The sequence below is a fragment of the Dromiciops gliroides genome, chromosome 2, assembly GCF_019393635.1.
Source record: "Dromiciops gliroides isolate mDroGli1 chromosome 2, mDroGli1.pri, whole genome shotgun sequence".
NCBI classification, from domain to species: Eukaryota; Metazoa; Chordata; class Mammalia; order Microbiotheria; family Microbiotheriidae; genus Dromiciops; species Dromiciops gliroides.
This window is the reverse complement of record NC_057862.1, coordinates 534601068-534615737: the sequence shown is the minus strand read 5'-3', so window position 1 is coordinate 534615737 and position 14670 is coordinate 534601068. Positions and strand designations below refer to the sequence as shown.

The 14670-nt window shown below is 43.4% G+C and overlaps 1 protein-coding gene across 1 annotated transcript in view; it reads left to right on the top strand.

Moving 5' to 3' along the window:
* The window catches only part of ANK1 (ankyrin 1), a 344837-nt gene that overhangs the window by 226551 nt on the left and 103616 nt on the right, over positions 1-14670 (top strand). The window contains 1 exon segment of the mRNA XM_043987736.1: positions 13979-14077. Within this exon segment, the coding sequence (XP_043843671.1) occupies positions 13979-14077 (99 nt within the window).

Sequence of the window (14670 nt, the reverse complement as noted above, 5' to 3'; positions counted from 1 at the left end):
GTGACTTAGACAAGAGTTTAAGGAAAAGTCTAGTCAAACTCACTAACAAGTTGGTGATTGCTATCACAGGCCTAGGCCCAGAACCAGAATCCCTCTAGCTTTTCAGACATAAAAAAAAAAAAATCAGTGAGCTAGGGGCCGCTAGGTGGCGCAGTGGATAAAGCACCAGCCCTGGATTCAGGAGGACTTCAGTTCAAATCCAGCCTTAGACACTTGACATTTACTAGCTGTGTGACCTTGGGCAAGTCACTTCACCCGCATTGCCCCACAAAGAACAAAAAACAAAACAAAAATCAGTGAGCTACTACAAAGGCATTCTCCTAGGCATACAGAGAAAGGGGCAGCTACCTTAGGGCAGGAACAGCACACACAAATCACACAGTTCCATAGATACAGGGTCTCATGATCAGATGCTGTAAGGTCAGAGTTCCTTGGCATATGTGGTACTGTAAAAGTGTCCTTGTACTTAAAATTCCCTGAGATACCATACTGCAGAACCTCTTCCCCCGCCCCCACCCAATTTACTAGGGGTCTGCTAGTGTCAGAGACAATTAACAAAAGCAAGGGCCCCACCCCCTGCTAGGTTTTATAGTCTGGTCCCCTTGGAGTTGCCATTCCTGCCAAAGTAGTGTAGGCAGTCAAGTCAAATTGATAAGCCAAGTGCTAAGCACTGGAGATACAGAGATATGCAAAAAGCCAAAGCCCAAACCAAATCCTGTCCCTGCTCTGAAGGGGTTTATGGTCTAGTTTATCTTTGATGCCTGTAGGTCAAAGCCCCTGAGGATCTGCACTAGTGACCAGGCTGTAATCATTATTGTATCGCCCTGGACTCAGTCCAATACAATGATCAGCAGTCTAGCTATGGTCACTGATACTCTCAGGACCTCAGCTTCCTTCAAAAAACTAAATAAATAAAAGTGACAGTAGCTGCATTGGCTACTCACAGCATTGTTGTGAGGAGGAAATAAGATAGAATCATCGAATGCCACCTCCAAAAGGGACCTTCAATATCATCTAACCCTGTCTCCTCTTTTTTACAAAAGGGGAAACTGAGGCAGAGAAAAGAGAAGTGGATTGCCCAGTCACGTGTAATGTTAATATGGACTAGAATCTAGCACTCCTGACTCCCAGTTCAATACTTAATAATGTACGCAGAAGCATTTTTTAGAGCATCATTCATATCTATGTGTATATATATATATGGGAAATGAGGAAATCATTCATATACAGATATAGATACACACACACACACATCTATGAGGAATTCAGGGTTATGATTCCTGTCCATTGAAAAGAGCTACTTTCTGTTTGATGGGACCAGAGTTAAATTTCCTCTGTCATATCTATTATATTTGTACATTTGGAAATCGGCTAATGCAATTGGGGGCAATCAGAAGAACTAAACAGAGGAATAATTTACTGAGAATAAATGTCTGAAATGGCAGATTTTGCCAGTGATCTTTCTCAGAATTAGGACAAGAAAATACTCCAAATTAAATCATTCAGGTTAAATGAGGTTTATTGTTTTCTCCCCCATGCAAAATGTTAAAGGAAACACTGCCTGACTGGGATATTCTCCCCAACCTCTATTGGACAGATTGCTTCTCTGAATTGTTTTACAAAAACAAAAAGCACAAAGGCAAATGACAGACCCCAGGTGTGCCTGGCAGGAATATATTTTTCTTTTCTTTTCTTTTTTTGCTCATTCAACAAGCATTTATTAATTCCATGAAATACAAATGGAAATAATGATAATAGCATTAGCACTCTTTGCAAAATGCTTTATTTACATTTGATCCTCACAATAACTCTGGAAGGTAGGTCCATTATTATCCCTGTTTTTACAGATAAAGAAACTGAGACAGAGGATAAAGGAATCTTTTTTCTATAGATGTTTCCAGAAGCCTTTTTGACTATTTCTAATGCTACGTGGCATCAGGTCATACGGGGCTAAGTGGCCTCAGGAGACTCCCTTTAGGAAGTCCGTTGGAAAGTGAATCAGCTAAGCTGATAGCCTCTTTAAAGCCAGACATACAGTATTATTTGAAATTGACCACTTGGAGTAGTTAGTCCTTCACTTCTAGACTTCTCATTTAGCCATTGTTTCTCTCCTCTCTCTTCCTCTCACCGGTTCTCTCCTGATTATTATTTTGAGAAATGGGTGATTTGTTTTTCTCTGCCTAATTCCCCAGCAAGATGTAGCAGCAAGAGGAGTTACTCAGCAGGTTTGGTCAGAGCTTTAGACTCTATTTGCTGAAAGGAAGAAGAATTCTAAAGCACATCCATGCTTCAACTGCTCGGACCAAGTTTTCAGAGGATCTGCCAAGGAGAAATTGAAATTGATGTCTGTCCATACACATTTCCCAGTCATGTCCACAGATGTTACAGAAAGATTTACCCTTATAATTCCTCCTTATTTTAGCAGTAAACTATTTGCTTAAAAAAGAAGGAAATTGTAGGAATAAATATGGTACTTACAATTAGAATATTCTTAGATGATGGACCGTCCCCCTTAGGCTGACCTTCTTGTGTATACATTTAAAGCTTATTGTTGTTTTTCAGTAAATTTTAGAAATCCAGTGGAGGAGAAAAATCTGCCAACCCACTATTTCACCACTTTGTGATAGAACTATAATTTTGTCTAAATCTCTACGGACTAGTAAACAGTCTGGCTGTTGATCAACATGACAGATACTTATTAAATGCCTACTGTGTGCAAACTACTAAGCACTGGGGAGACAACAATGAAATAAAACATAGATCCTGCTCCCAAAGAGTTCATAATACAAGTTAGAATGTAATAGAAGCCAAAAAAGGGAGATTGAAAACCAAACTATAACTAAGTTTATGGGTGATAACTAAGTTATGGTTTGATAATTCTAGGTTATGGGTGATAATTAAGTTATGGTTTCCAAGCCATAACAAAGGTGGGGTGATCAGGGTTTTTCTCCAGGCTGCCAACATGTAGAAGGTTCTGACAGCACATGTACTCCTTCAGCAGGTGGAAATAACTGTGTTTAGCACCTAAGAACCAACAATACTTAGTTAAAATAGGAAAGTGCCAGAGAGTAACTGTCTCCCCCGACACTCATAAATGCATCAAATTAGATGCTCCCTGGCCAGAAATACCCTGCTCCCTCCCCAGCAGTAGTCTGGTATCCTAAGGTCTTTCCTTCTAAGGGGATTTGAATCTTGAGGTTTAAGATCTCTATATTTGTCTTTTAAAAAAATCATTCAGGGTGGCTAGGTGGCACAGTGGATAAAGCACCAGCCCTGGAGTCAGGAGTACCTGAGTTCAAATCCGGCCTCAGACACTTAACACTAGCTGTGTGACCCTGGGCAAGTCACTTAACCCCAATTGCCTCACTAAAAAAAAAAAAAAGTCTAAAAAAATCATTCAAAACCACCTTTTGTGCTTCTTACCCTATTGGCTAGAATGGCTAGATATGGCTTTAGATGAGGGATGGGAATGAAAGAGGGATCATTTCTAGCTGGGGGACAGAGAAAAGCATCATAGTGTTATGGGAAAAGCACATGGTCCTTAGGATTCCTCTATAAAGAATTACACTCTCGGGGCAGCTAGGTGGCACAGTGGATAGAGCACCGGCCCTGGAGTCAAGAGGACCTGAGTTCAAATCTAGCCTCAGACACTTAACACTTACTAGCTATGTGACCCTGGGCAAGTCACTTAACCCCAATTGCCTCACCAAAAAAAAAAAAAAAAAGAATTACACTCTCACGCGAGTCCTAGTTAGGAATAAAAGTAAAAGAACAAGTTTATTGGATACAAGAGAAACTGGTCGGGAAGAAGGTCTAAAACACTTTCCTCCCCACTAGACTGGGGAGCACCCTTTTATAGGGCTCAGATGGTGTGGGTGAAATGTCCCTTATTGGGGTTGGAGGTAGTCTGGTGATGGGCAATTACTCAGTCCTGGTGGGTAGCAAGCAGTCTCCTGATGGGCTGTTTCTTTGTCCCCTCCCGGTGCAGCCACACCTAACAGGATTACCTCATCTAGGGGGTGAGGAGGACTGGAATGCAGGGTGGTGGTCCTGGAGCTAGCTCTGTCCAATCTGGTGCTGCTTATCTCTTTGGGTGTGTCTGTCCTTTGGTTCAGTTTCAAGGAGAAGGTTCCTTGATCTCAAGGGAAAACTCCTGTGGTTTCAAGGAAAAAAGTTCCTTGACCTCCCCAGACAACTACTGGGGTCACCAGGGCCCATAATACTCCCATAACAATAGGGTGATGTGTGACCCTGGGCAAGTCACTTAACCTCTGTTAACCTCAGTTTCCTCAACTGTAAAATGGAGATAATAACAGCACTTACTTTGTAGGGCTATCGTAAAGATCAAATGATATAGTAACTTGCAAAGTAATATTTGCAAAGTACGTAGCACAATGCCTGGCATGTAGTAAGTACTATATAAATGCTTATTCCTGTCCCTTCCCCTTCATCCGGGAGGTATTACCTGACCTGGTTCTTGAAGGAAGGTAGGGAGGTTTATAAAGAGGTAGAGATGGGGCCAGAGATTTGTCTGTTCCAGGCACGAGGGGCAATGTACACAAAGTCACTGAGGTGAGAGAGGCTGGGACAAGACTGGAAAAGAGCTAGTAGTCTACTTTGTCTGGAGCATAGATGAAATCATGGGCAGTGCTGTTAAATAAGACTGGAAAGCTGGACTCTCCCCAAGACCCACAAAAGGAAGGACATCTAGTAAGAAGCTCTTACTCAAAGTCCCCTATCTTCCTCTCAGCAGGATGTTTAGCCTTTCAATCCAGCAGGCATTTATTAAGTGCCATTAACTGGGGAGGCCAAGACAAGAATGAAAACATCTCTCAACTTGCTGATGATCCAATGAGGAAAGTTTCGAGAGCTAGAATATAATATGTATATAGATAAGTGACAGAGGGGAGAAACCGATAGGAGTCCTTAGGATTCCTCTGTAAAGAATTACACTCGAACAAGACCTAATTAGGAATAAAAGAACAGGTTTAGGGGGCAGCTGGGTGGTGCAGTGGATAAAGCACCAACCCTGGATTCAGGAGTACCTGAGTTCAAATCTGGCCTAGGACACTTGACACTTACTAGCTGTGTGACCCTGGGCAAGTCACTTAACCCCCATTGCCCCGCAAAAAAAAAAAAAAGAACAGGTTTATTGGGGTACGAGAGAAACCGGCTGGCCGGGAGGAAGGTTTTGCCTGAACAAAACACTTTCCTCCCTGACTAGCTTCTGGAGTGCCATTTTATAGGGTTTAGATAGGGTGGGTAAGAGTCTCTTATTGGGTGAGGGGCTGGTGATCTTCCCTCGTTGCGCTGGGATAGGAGGAATCCCTCGTGAGCGATCTGGTGGTGGGTGTCAACTTTGTCCTGATGGGTCTAAGCAGTCTGCTGATGGTCGGTTCCAGGTGGTCTTCTCCTGGATTACCTCATCCAGATGCTTAGGAGGACTGGAATGTGGGGTGGTGGTCCTGGAGCATGCTCAGTTCCATCTGGTGCTGCTTATCTCCGTTGGATGTGTGTGTGTCCTTGATTGAGCTCTAGGAGAGGCCTACTTGATTTCAAGGGAAAACCCCTGAGGTTTCAAGGAAAAAGTTCCTTGAACCCCCCAGAGAACTGTTGGGGTAACTGGGGCCCATAATCCTCCCATGACATAAGGAAATACAAAGTAGGCTGTTTGAGTGATTGTAATCATTGGAGCTAAAATGTGGAAGGCCTTGAATACCAAGCCAAGCATGGTGTATTGTATGCTCAAGGGTGGGCCTTGGTCCACTAAAGTGGATGATGCCTCGTGGCTCCAGATTCTTAAAGTGTATGCCAGGGAAGTTAGACTCTGGCAAGCTCTGCCAAACTGGGAAGCCTCCAAGCCCTGTCCGGCAATGACCCCGAGTGTCTATAATTGGAGGTCAAGCCTGGCTAAGTTTGAGGAGGATTAGTATCAGAAGGCTGGCTACAGGGCGATGAGTTTTCTGTCTTTGTTTTTGAGGAGGTGGGAGGAGAAGATGATGATTCATGAAGAACCATTTACTAAGTCATCGAGGGTTCATGACCCATCTCTGTAGAATAAACACCCACAAGCTCAAAATCACAGATTCCTAGGATGACTGTAAAGTAAAGAGTTGTGAGTGGAGAGAGTGAGACTAATGACTAGGAAATCTTTTAGGAGGCTATTATCATCCAGGCGAGACTATTACTGAGACAAAAGCAACTGAACATCTATCTGCATTGCAATGCAGGATCTTAATTAGAATAGGTGGCTAGCCTTTTTTTTTTTCCAATGCAGATCTCTGTGTTTTGTAATTAACAAAAGATGAAACTGAGAGAGGGGGATCCTGAAAGTCTGGTTTGGGGACCAGATTTAAACCGATATCACTGCTTACCATCCAATTAGTATTAATAAACGTTGGTGCATTGAGCTCTTTGGGGAACTAAGAAAGCAATGGAGTGAACTGAGCCTGTGATGAATTATGAGGGCCTATTTACATAAATGTTCTCTGGACTCTTCTGTTCATGCGCGGAGTAGAGAGGCAGTGGGATTTGGTGTAAATAGCGTGGCCCCAGAGGCAGGAGATTTGGGGTTGAGTCCTGGCTTTGATATTTGCTTGCTATGTGGACATGGACAAGCTGCATCATGCCTCTGTTGCCTCATCTGTAAAATGGTGGCAATATTGCTCACAACTATTTATGTCACAGGCTGTTGTGGGGAAAAGTCCTTGGTAAACCTTAAGGTTTAATAGAGATTTGAATTGTTAGGGCTGGGCAGCTAGGTGGCGCAGTGGATAAAGCACCAGCCCTGGATTCAGGAGTACAAATCCGGCCTCAGGCACTTGACACTTACTAGCTTTGTGACCCTGGGCAAGTCACTTAACCCCCATTGCCCAGCAAAACAAAACAAAAAAACATAAATGAATTGTTAGGGCTACAGCTAGCAATATTGGCAGCCAAGGCAGGCAACAAGAAACAAAGCCTGGGAAAAGCAATATGAATGGTATTCTTGCCTCAACTATATTATTCATGGTATGAAAATAATATAAGAAGAAACCTAGACAAAGTCAGTTGAGCAAAAGGTGGGTACTCATTACAATAGCGGCTTCTATTCTGCTAGAGGAGTGCATTGTGGGAACCTTCCAAGCCTTCCCAATTTTGGTGTTCTGGTACAAAGACTGTCTCCCAACTCTAGTTTGAGCTATGAATTGTGTTGTTATCCCAGGGTCTCAATGAGCATATATTGTTAACTGTACCAAAGGGCATTCCTTAAATGTAGGAATTTTATTAAAGGATTTGAAAATCAACTATGCTGAACTTGGTAATTCATCAGCAAGAAGATTCCATTTAGTAAAAGACTAGAGAAGCCTCAGTTCTGGTCTGTATTGTACTTCTGTGGGCTTCACAGCGTCCTACCTGTGAAATAAAGGGACAGGACTTTACCATCTCTACATCTCTTCTGTAATGTGCTGTAGCCAGAAAGTGAATCCAGATTTCCTGATAGAGGCCTGAACATTATTTTCTCCTGCTAACGTAGGAGCCGTCACAGGAAGTATGTGGGGTTATTCTTTAATCTCTGACTGCTCTCCAGCTTTGGTGTGGAGCATGGGGTGCAGTGAATGCTCAGCTCAGTGGCCCTGGAGAGGGTGTAAGAAAAACAGTGACAGCCGGGCACTAAGTTGCAATTCACTAAGGTCGAAGAGGCTGCCCTGCTCAATGCAGACTAAAACAGCTGCTAAAGCAGTTCCTTTTAGAGTCCAACTGACTGCAGAAGGATCCCTGTCAGAGCATTAGCTGCAGAATCCCAGGAGCAGAGAACCACAGGATGCTCAAGCCAGAAGGGACCTTAGAGATCATTCTAATTTAACCCTTTTCTTTTCTGAATGAGGAGACTGAGGCCCAGAGAGGACAAGTTGCTTACTCAAGACTGAGTGTAGGAATCAGTACTCAACAACAGGTCTTCCTTTCCGTGTCACCACACCTGCAGAGAAGTCAGATTCATTGAGTTTAAGGGACAGGTGTTGTAGAGATGTCGTATGTCAACAGGCTCAAAAATCAGATTTTTGAGGGGAAGGAGGTCATGCTGATACTTTTTATACTGATGGGGCAGCTAAGTGGTGCTGTGGCCAGAGACTGGGCCTGGAATCAGGAAGACCTGAGTTCAAATTCAGCCTCAGACACCTTACTAGCTATGTGACCCTGGGCAAGCCATTTAACCTCTGTCCTCCTTAGTTTCCTCATCTGTAAAATGGGGACAATAATAGTACTTCTCTACCCCAGTTGTTGTGAGCATAAAATGAAATAATATTTGTAAAGTGCTTATCACACTACCTGGCTCATGCTAGGCACTATATAAACGTTATGTGACCCCAAGAAAAAATATTGAAACAATCAAAGCTTTAATTTTTCAGAGCTCTCCTGTGCTTTTGGACTTTGTTAATAGAAATATGGTATTCAGGGTACATGAGATGATGATGTTCCCATTCTCATCTGCCCTGGTCCCATCTGAAGCATCTTGTTCAGTTCTGGATGCCACTTTTTAGCTCACTGATGAGCTAGAGTGTCTGCAGATTAGGGCATTTAGGATAGAGAAACATTTTCATTTTATTTCAACATATATATATATATATATATATGTATTCATTTATTCATTCACTCATTCATTCATTCATTTGTTTGTTTGTTTATTTATTTATTTTGGTGGGAGGCAATTGGGGTTAAGTGACTTGCCCAGGGTCACACAGCTAGTAAGTGTTAAGTGTCTGAGGCCAGACTTGAACTCAGGTCCTCCTGACTCCTGGGCCGGTGCTCTATCCACTGCACCACCCAGCTGCCCCTCAGGCACCGCCCCTGGATTCAGGAGGACCTGAGTTCAAATTTGGCCTCAGACACTTAACACTTACTAGCTGTGTGACCCTGGGCAAGTCACTTAACCTCAATTGCCTAACACCCCCCCCCCAAAAAAATAAATATTGATTAAGCATCTCCCATATGCAAGGCTGAGAGTCAGGACAGTATAATGGTTAGAGAGACTGCCTTATAGTCAGGAAGACCTGTTTTTTAATCTCACCTCTGACACATACTATCTATGTGATCCCAGACAAATAATTTATTTTTCTTGGTGCTCTAGGCAACTCTCTAAGATTCTAAGGTGTCAAGAAGGTGTCCTTCTTCATTGATAAAAATAGTCTCTTCTTCCAATGAAATATACCAATGCAACCACAGATCCAATGCTATCCCTTTGTAAGACACTGGGCTAAGTTCTCAAGATATAATAAGTACAGCATCTCTCAGGGGAACTTAAAGCCAGAGGGGAGAATTTCAGAGATCAGAACCTATAGAGTGGAGCACATTTCTAGTGATGGAGAGGTCTATGTGGTTACATCTTAGTGGGTGATTGAAGGAGACTGGAAATTTGAAGAGAATGTGTGAAAGGGTGTTATAGAGATATTTCTCATCAGTGCCAATTTTGAAGTGTCGAGCATAATAGCAAAGGAAAGTATGGAGAGAAGAATTATGGCCTAGGTGCTAGTATCATGGAAGAAGGTGGGAAATTAACCAAGAAGCTGACAGATGATGGTGACAAGCATAGAGAAGGTGGTATATTTGGATGGCATAAATTTAGATTGATATGGTTGAATGATTGGGAGCAGCTAGGTGGTGCAGTGGATAGAGCACCAGCCCTGTATTCAGGAGGACCTGAGTTCAAATCCGGCCTCAGACACTTGACACTAATTAGCTGTATGACCCTGGCAAGTCACTTAATCCTCATTTCCCTGCCCCAAAAAACAAACAAAACAAAAAATGTTAATAGATATGGTTGAATGATCGCTGCAGAGCAAGGTTTTAGAATTGGGGGGGGGGGGGCGGGAAGTATGTCAACTCCCTGCCCTGAGAGCCAGGGAAAGTAGGAAAATGAGCAACTAACATTAGAGGTTGCCAGAGATGCAGAGCCCTCAGCAGAAAGCCATGTTTTGGTTAATATAGGGAGTATAATAATAAGAAATCAAGATTAAAGAAGAATTCATTGATTAAAGGAGAATTCATTAACAAGTAAATGGGGTTCCAAAGGGGAGGGAAAGATGTCGATTGTGGGTGGTAGCATTGGGCTATATAAGAATGATAGTATAGAGGAAGTAAATGGACGGATCACATGCTTGGATAGTGGGTCATAGACTGTTGTTGTTGTTGTTTGTTCTTTGTTCTTGAAGAGGACCATGACATTGGGGTGATGTCATGACTTGCAGTGAACTGGATTTAAGTGAAGAAGGATTGTGCAGTCACCAGCTTCACTCTCTCCTCTAGAGACATCTGGGTCTAGTGTAAAGATACATATCAGGATGACTGGAGATGGCCCCAGATGTTTTAAGGTAATTGGGGTTAAGTGACTTGCCCAGGGTCACATGGCTAGGAAGTGTCTGAGGTGACATTTGAACTCAGGTCCTCCTGACTTCAAACCCAATGCTATATCTACTGTACCACCTAGCTGTCCCCAGTAAGTCATAGACAGAAAAAGAATGAAAAAACTGGGGCTATTTAACCAAGAGAAGAGAGGAGAGGAGAGGAGAGGAGAGGAGAGGAGAGGAGAGGAGAGGAGAGGAGAGGAGAGGAGAGGAGAGGAGAGGAGAGGAGAGGAGAGGAGAGGAGAGGAGAGGAGAGGAGAGGAGAGGAGAGGAGAGGAGAGGAGAGGAGAGGAGAGGAGAGGAGGGGAAGGGAGAGGAGGGGAGGGCAGGGGAGGGCAGGGGAGGGGAGGGGAGGGGAGGGGAGGGGAGGGGAAGGGAAGGGAGGGCAGGGGAGAGGAGAGGAGGGAAGGGAAGGGAAGGGAAGGGAAGGGAAGGGAAGGGAAGGGAAGGGAAGGGAAGGGAAGGGAAGGGAAGGGAAGGGAAAGCTGGGACAGAAATGGCCCCTATCTTCAACTGAATTTTGCAGAACAGAAATTCGACTTAGTCTGTTTTTTTTTTGGGGGGGGGGTTCCCAGAGGAGCAATGGGGGCCGGGAGCAGGATTGTACAGAGACACATTTTAGCTCAATGTGAGGAAAATCTCCTTAACAATTAGAGTCAGGGGCAGCTAGGTGGCGCAGTGGATAGAGCACCGGCCCTGGAGTCAGGAGTACCTGAGTTCAAATCCGACCTTAGACACTTAACACTAGCTGTGTGACCTTGGGCAAGTCACTTAACACTAATTGCCTCACTTAAAACAAAACAAAACAAAACAATTAGAGTCACTCAGTAGTGGAACAGGCTTCCTCACAAGATAGCAAATTCTCTATCACTGGGAATATTTAAGCAAAATCTAGCTGGCTGCTTGTCAGGAATGTTACAAAGAGGATTCCTGGTAGGGCATAGGCTGGACTTGACTTCTAGAGAACCTTCTGCCTCTAAGACTGATTCTATGATTCTTTCAAGGTCCTCCATTACCTCTTCTCCCTAAATTCCTTCCTTTATCTCACTACATTTATGTTCTCTCCATCTTCCCCCCCCCCTCACAACCTGCTCTAAATTTGCTGTAAGCTGATAAATTCATTCACACTGAAATGTAAATGATTTACAAAATTTAGTATTCAATCCCTCTAAGGGAGATCTATCTCTATTTTACTTTTTATCTTCAGACAAAGGAATGATTTTCTTTGCTTTTTCTTTTTCCTTTTTTTTGGGGGGGGGTGTGAGGCAATTGGGGTTAAGTGACTTGCCCAGGGTCACACAGCTAGTAAGTGTTAAATGTTTGAGGCTAGATTTGAACTCAGGTCCTCCTGAATACAGGACCAGTGCTCTATCCACTGTGCCACCTAGCTGCTCCGGAATTCTTTTCTAATAGCAGAATTTCAGACGTTAAAATAATCAGTTAATCAATAAACATTTATTAAGTACCTACTATATGTCAGGCACTGTGCTAAGTTCTGGGGATACAAAGAAAGGCAAAAGGTGGTTCCCACCTTCAAGGAGATGACATTCTAATTGAGGAAGATAACCTACAAAAAGCTTTGTACAAACAAGATATATACAGGAGACAGAGGAAAGACACAAGAATGGAGAGGGATTGGGAGGCTTTTTTGGGTAGAGGTAGCAGGGTAAATTTCCCATTGTCTCTCCAGCCATGCCACCTGAGGCTGGTCATGCTGGGATACAGTTGTAACATTCTACTGTTGTTTGTTCTTTGGGAGATCCAGGATGACTGTGGGCACAACCATGAGGTAGGTAAAGCTTCCCAAGGTGCCTCTCAAAAATAGATCCCATTTCTATAGAGCTTTAAGCTCTAGGGGCATACTTTCCTGACAGAAGTCCCGTGAAGTGGGTAATGCAAGTATTGCTGTTCCCATTTTACAGACAAGGAAATTGAGGCTCAGAGAGGCAAAGTGACTTGTCCATAGTCCCATGCCAAGTGAGGGGCAGGTTTAAAACTTTTTGTTTGTTTGTTTTTGTGTGGGGCAATGAGGGCTAAGTGACTTGCCCAGGGTCACACAGCTAGTAAGTGTCAAGTGTCTGAGGCCAGATTTGAACTTAGGTCCTCCTGAATCCAGGGCCAGTGCTCTATCCACTGCGCCACCTAGCCGCCCCCAGGTTTAAAACTTAAATCCAGATCTTCTGCATCCTTAGTCTTGAGATCTTTCCAATAAAAACTGTAGCTGTCGGGGACAGCTAGGTGGCACCGTACATAAAGAACTGGCCCTGGATTCAGGAGGACCTGAATTCAAAGCTGACCTCAGACACTTGACACTTACTAGCTGTGTGACCCTGGGAAAGTCACTTAACCCTCATTGCCCCATGAAGCGAAACAAAACAAAAAACCCCACCATTATGGAACAGGATAGTCTCTGGGGGCAGCTAGGTGGTGCAATGGATAGAGCACCAGCCCTGGAATCAGGAGGACCTGAGTTCAAATCCGGCCTCAGACACTTGATACTTACTAGGTGTGATCCTGGGCAAGTCACTTATCCCCAATTGCCTCACCAAAAAAACCAACAAAACTGTAGCTGTCCCTATTTTAGTGGGGCTCTTGGCTCTGGACTTTCCTAACCACCTTCAATTCTGTTCTAACCACAACTCTTTCTTGTGCCCTTCTGTGTAAAGGCCACTCAGACTTTGTTTCTGTCATTCAAGAACCAGCCCAACTAAACTTGGAAAGACCTATTACCAGACTAGCATAGGAAGGGGAATTTTCAGTAGTAGCCAAAGCCTTATCTAGAAAGCCTATAGATTGTGTAAGTGCCCTAGTGCATTTATTTACATCTGTGCAGTCACATTTAATTCATCCTTGCTTTGATTTCAGAATTCTTGTTTTTACAGAATATTTATGTCCCTGAAAAAAGCTTAGTCAGGCCCTGATGCTCCTTGGTCCCCTCTTTCCCTGGCCTGAGACTGTCATACCCAGAATTTGTAACATGGCCATTACAGGGAGGTGGGTTATTCAGTGCCAGTTCCAAAGCTAGAACCAGGATTGGTGGTGCCTGGAGCAAGCCAATAGGAAACAGACCCTCCCATCAACTTTTAAAGACAAATCATCTGGGGTTTGGAGGAGAGATACCCACAGAACACTGGTAGGCTGCATTTATTCTAATGAATTCTTCTTACTATGTGTGCTAAAGTCAGTTGTTTCTATGCTATAGTCCTATGAAAGATTATAAGCACCGTCAACATCCTTTAAAACTTGGTGTTCTGGGGCAAATTGCTTGTTGTACTGCCCTAGTTGTATCTATGATGAAATCTAAGATCAAAGATCACTTCTTTAATCTTCATGACTCCCAGCAGTGGAATTCATTACCTTTTTTAAAATTACTTCCTAGATTCCTAAATTTACTGCTAAATGAGAGTAAAAAATATGGATGTTAAAGCCATTATAGAACGACCCTTGTCTGTAACTATGTCTCACTTACCTCCATGGTCACAAAAACTCTCTCCCTCTAGCCCTCCAAACCTCTCATGCCTGGAAACAGGCTTTCTTGCAGCTCCTATAGACAGCAGTGCGAAGCGCTTGATCTGACTGTGTTCTATCCTTTCCAGAATGGGTTGAATGGTTTACATCTAGCTTCTAAAGAAGGCCACGTGAAAATGGTGGTTGAGCTCCTGCACAAGGAAATCGTTTTAGAAACAACAACAAAGGTGAGTCACAGAGGGATTGGGGATGCTGTTGAAAAGTCAGGGCTTCTGACTGTCTAGCTAATACACAATACCAAAGGGCAATCCTTGTATTGCATGTGTACACCAGCTAGTGTTGACAAATTTGTTTGAACGGGATCATCATTAGGCTTTGGATCTACCTTGTTGCTTTTGTGAATAACTTGGGTGAATAGAAATAGGGGAACCCACAAGAACCATACCCACGTCATCACAAACTCTCAGCAGAATTTCAGGAGCTGTCTATGTGTTCGTCCTCCGGATTATCCATATACCTAGATTTTAAAATGGAAACCTGAAGCCTTTTGCTTGTGGTCTCGTGGTTTGGGGTTGGTTGGTTTATTTTTTCAGGGCCCTTGACTGGCCTACTTTTTTTATGAACAAGAGTAGAGAGCGCAAACCTCTTATTGTTACCAGAAGCCCAGTCCCTTGTTATTTCTCTTTCTCTACAGAGACCTCCATTGTCGAACATACTACCCCCTCCCCTTTTCTAGACATCATTCTCTAATCAGTCAATCTAAAGGGATTTATTAAGTTTCTCCTTTATGCCAAGCATAATGTTAAGTGCAGGGAATACA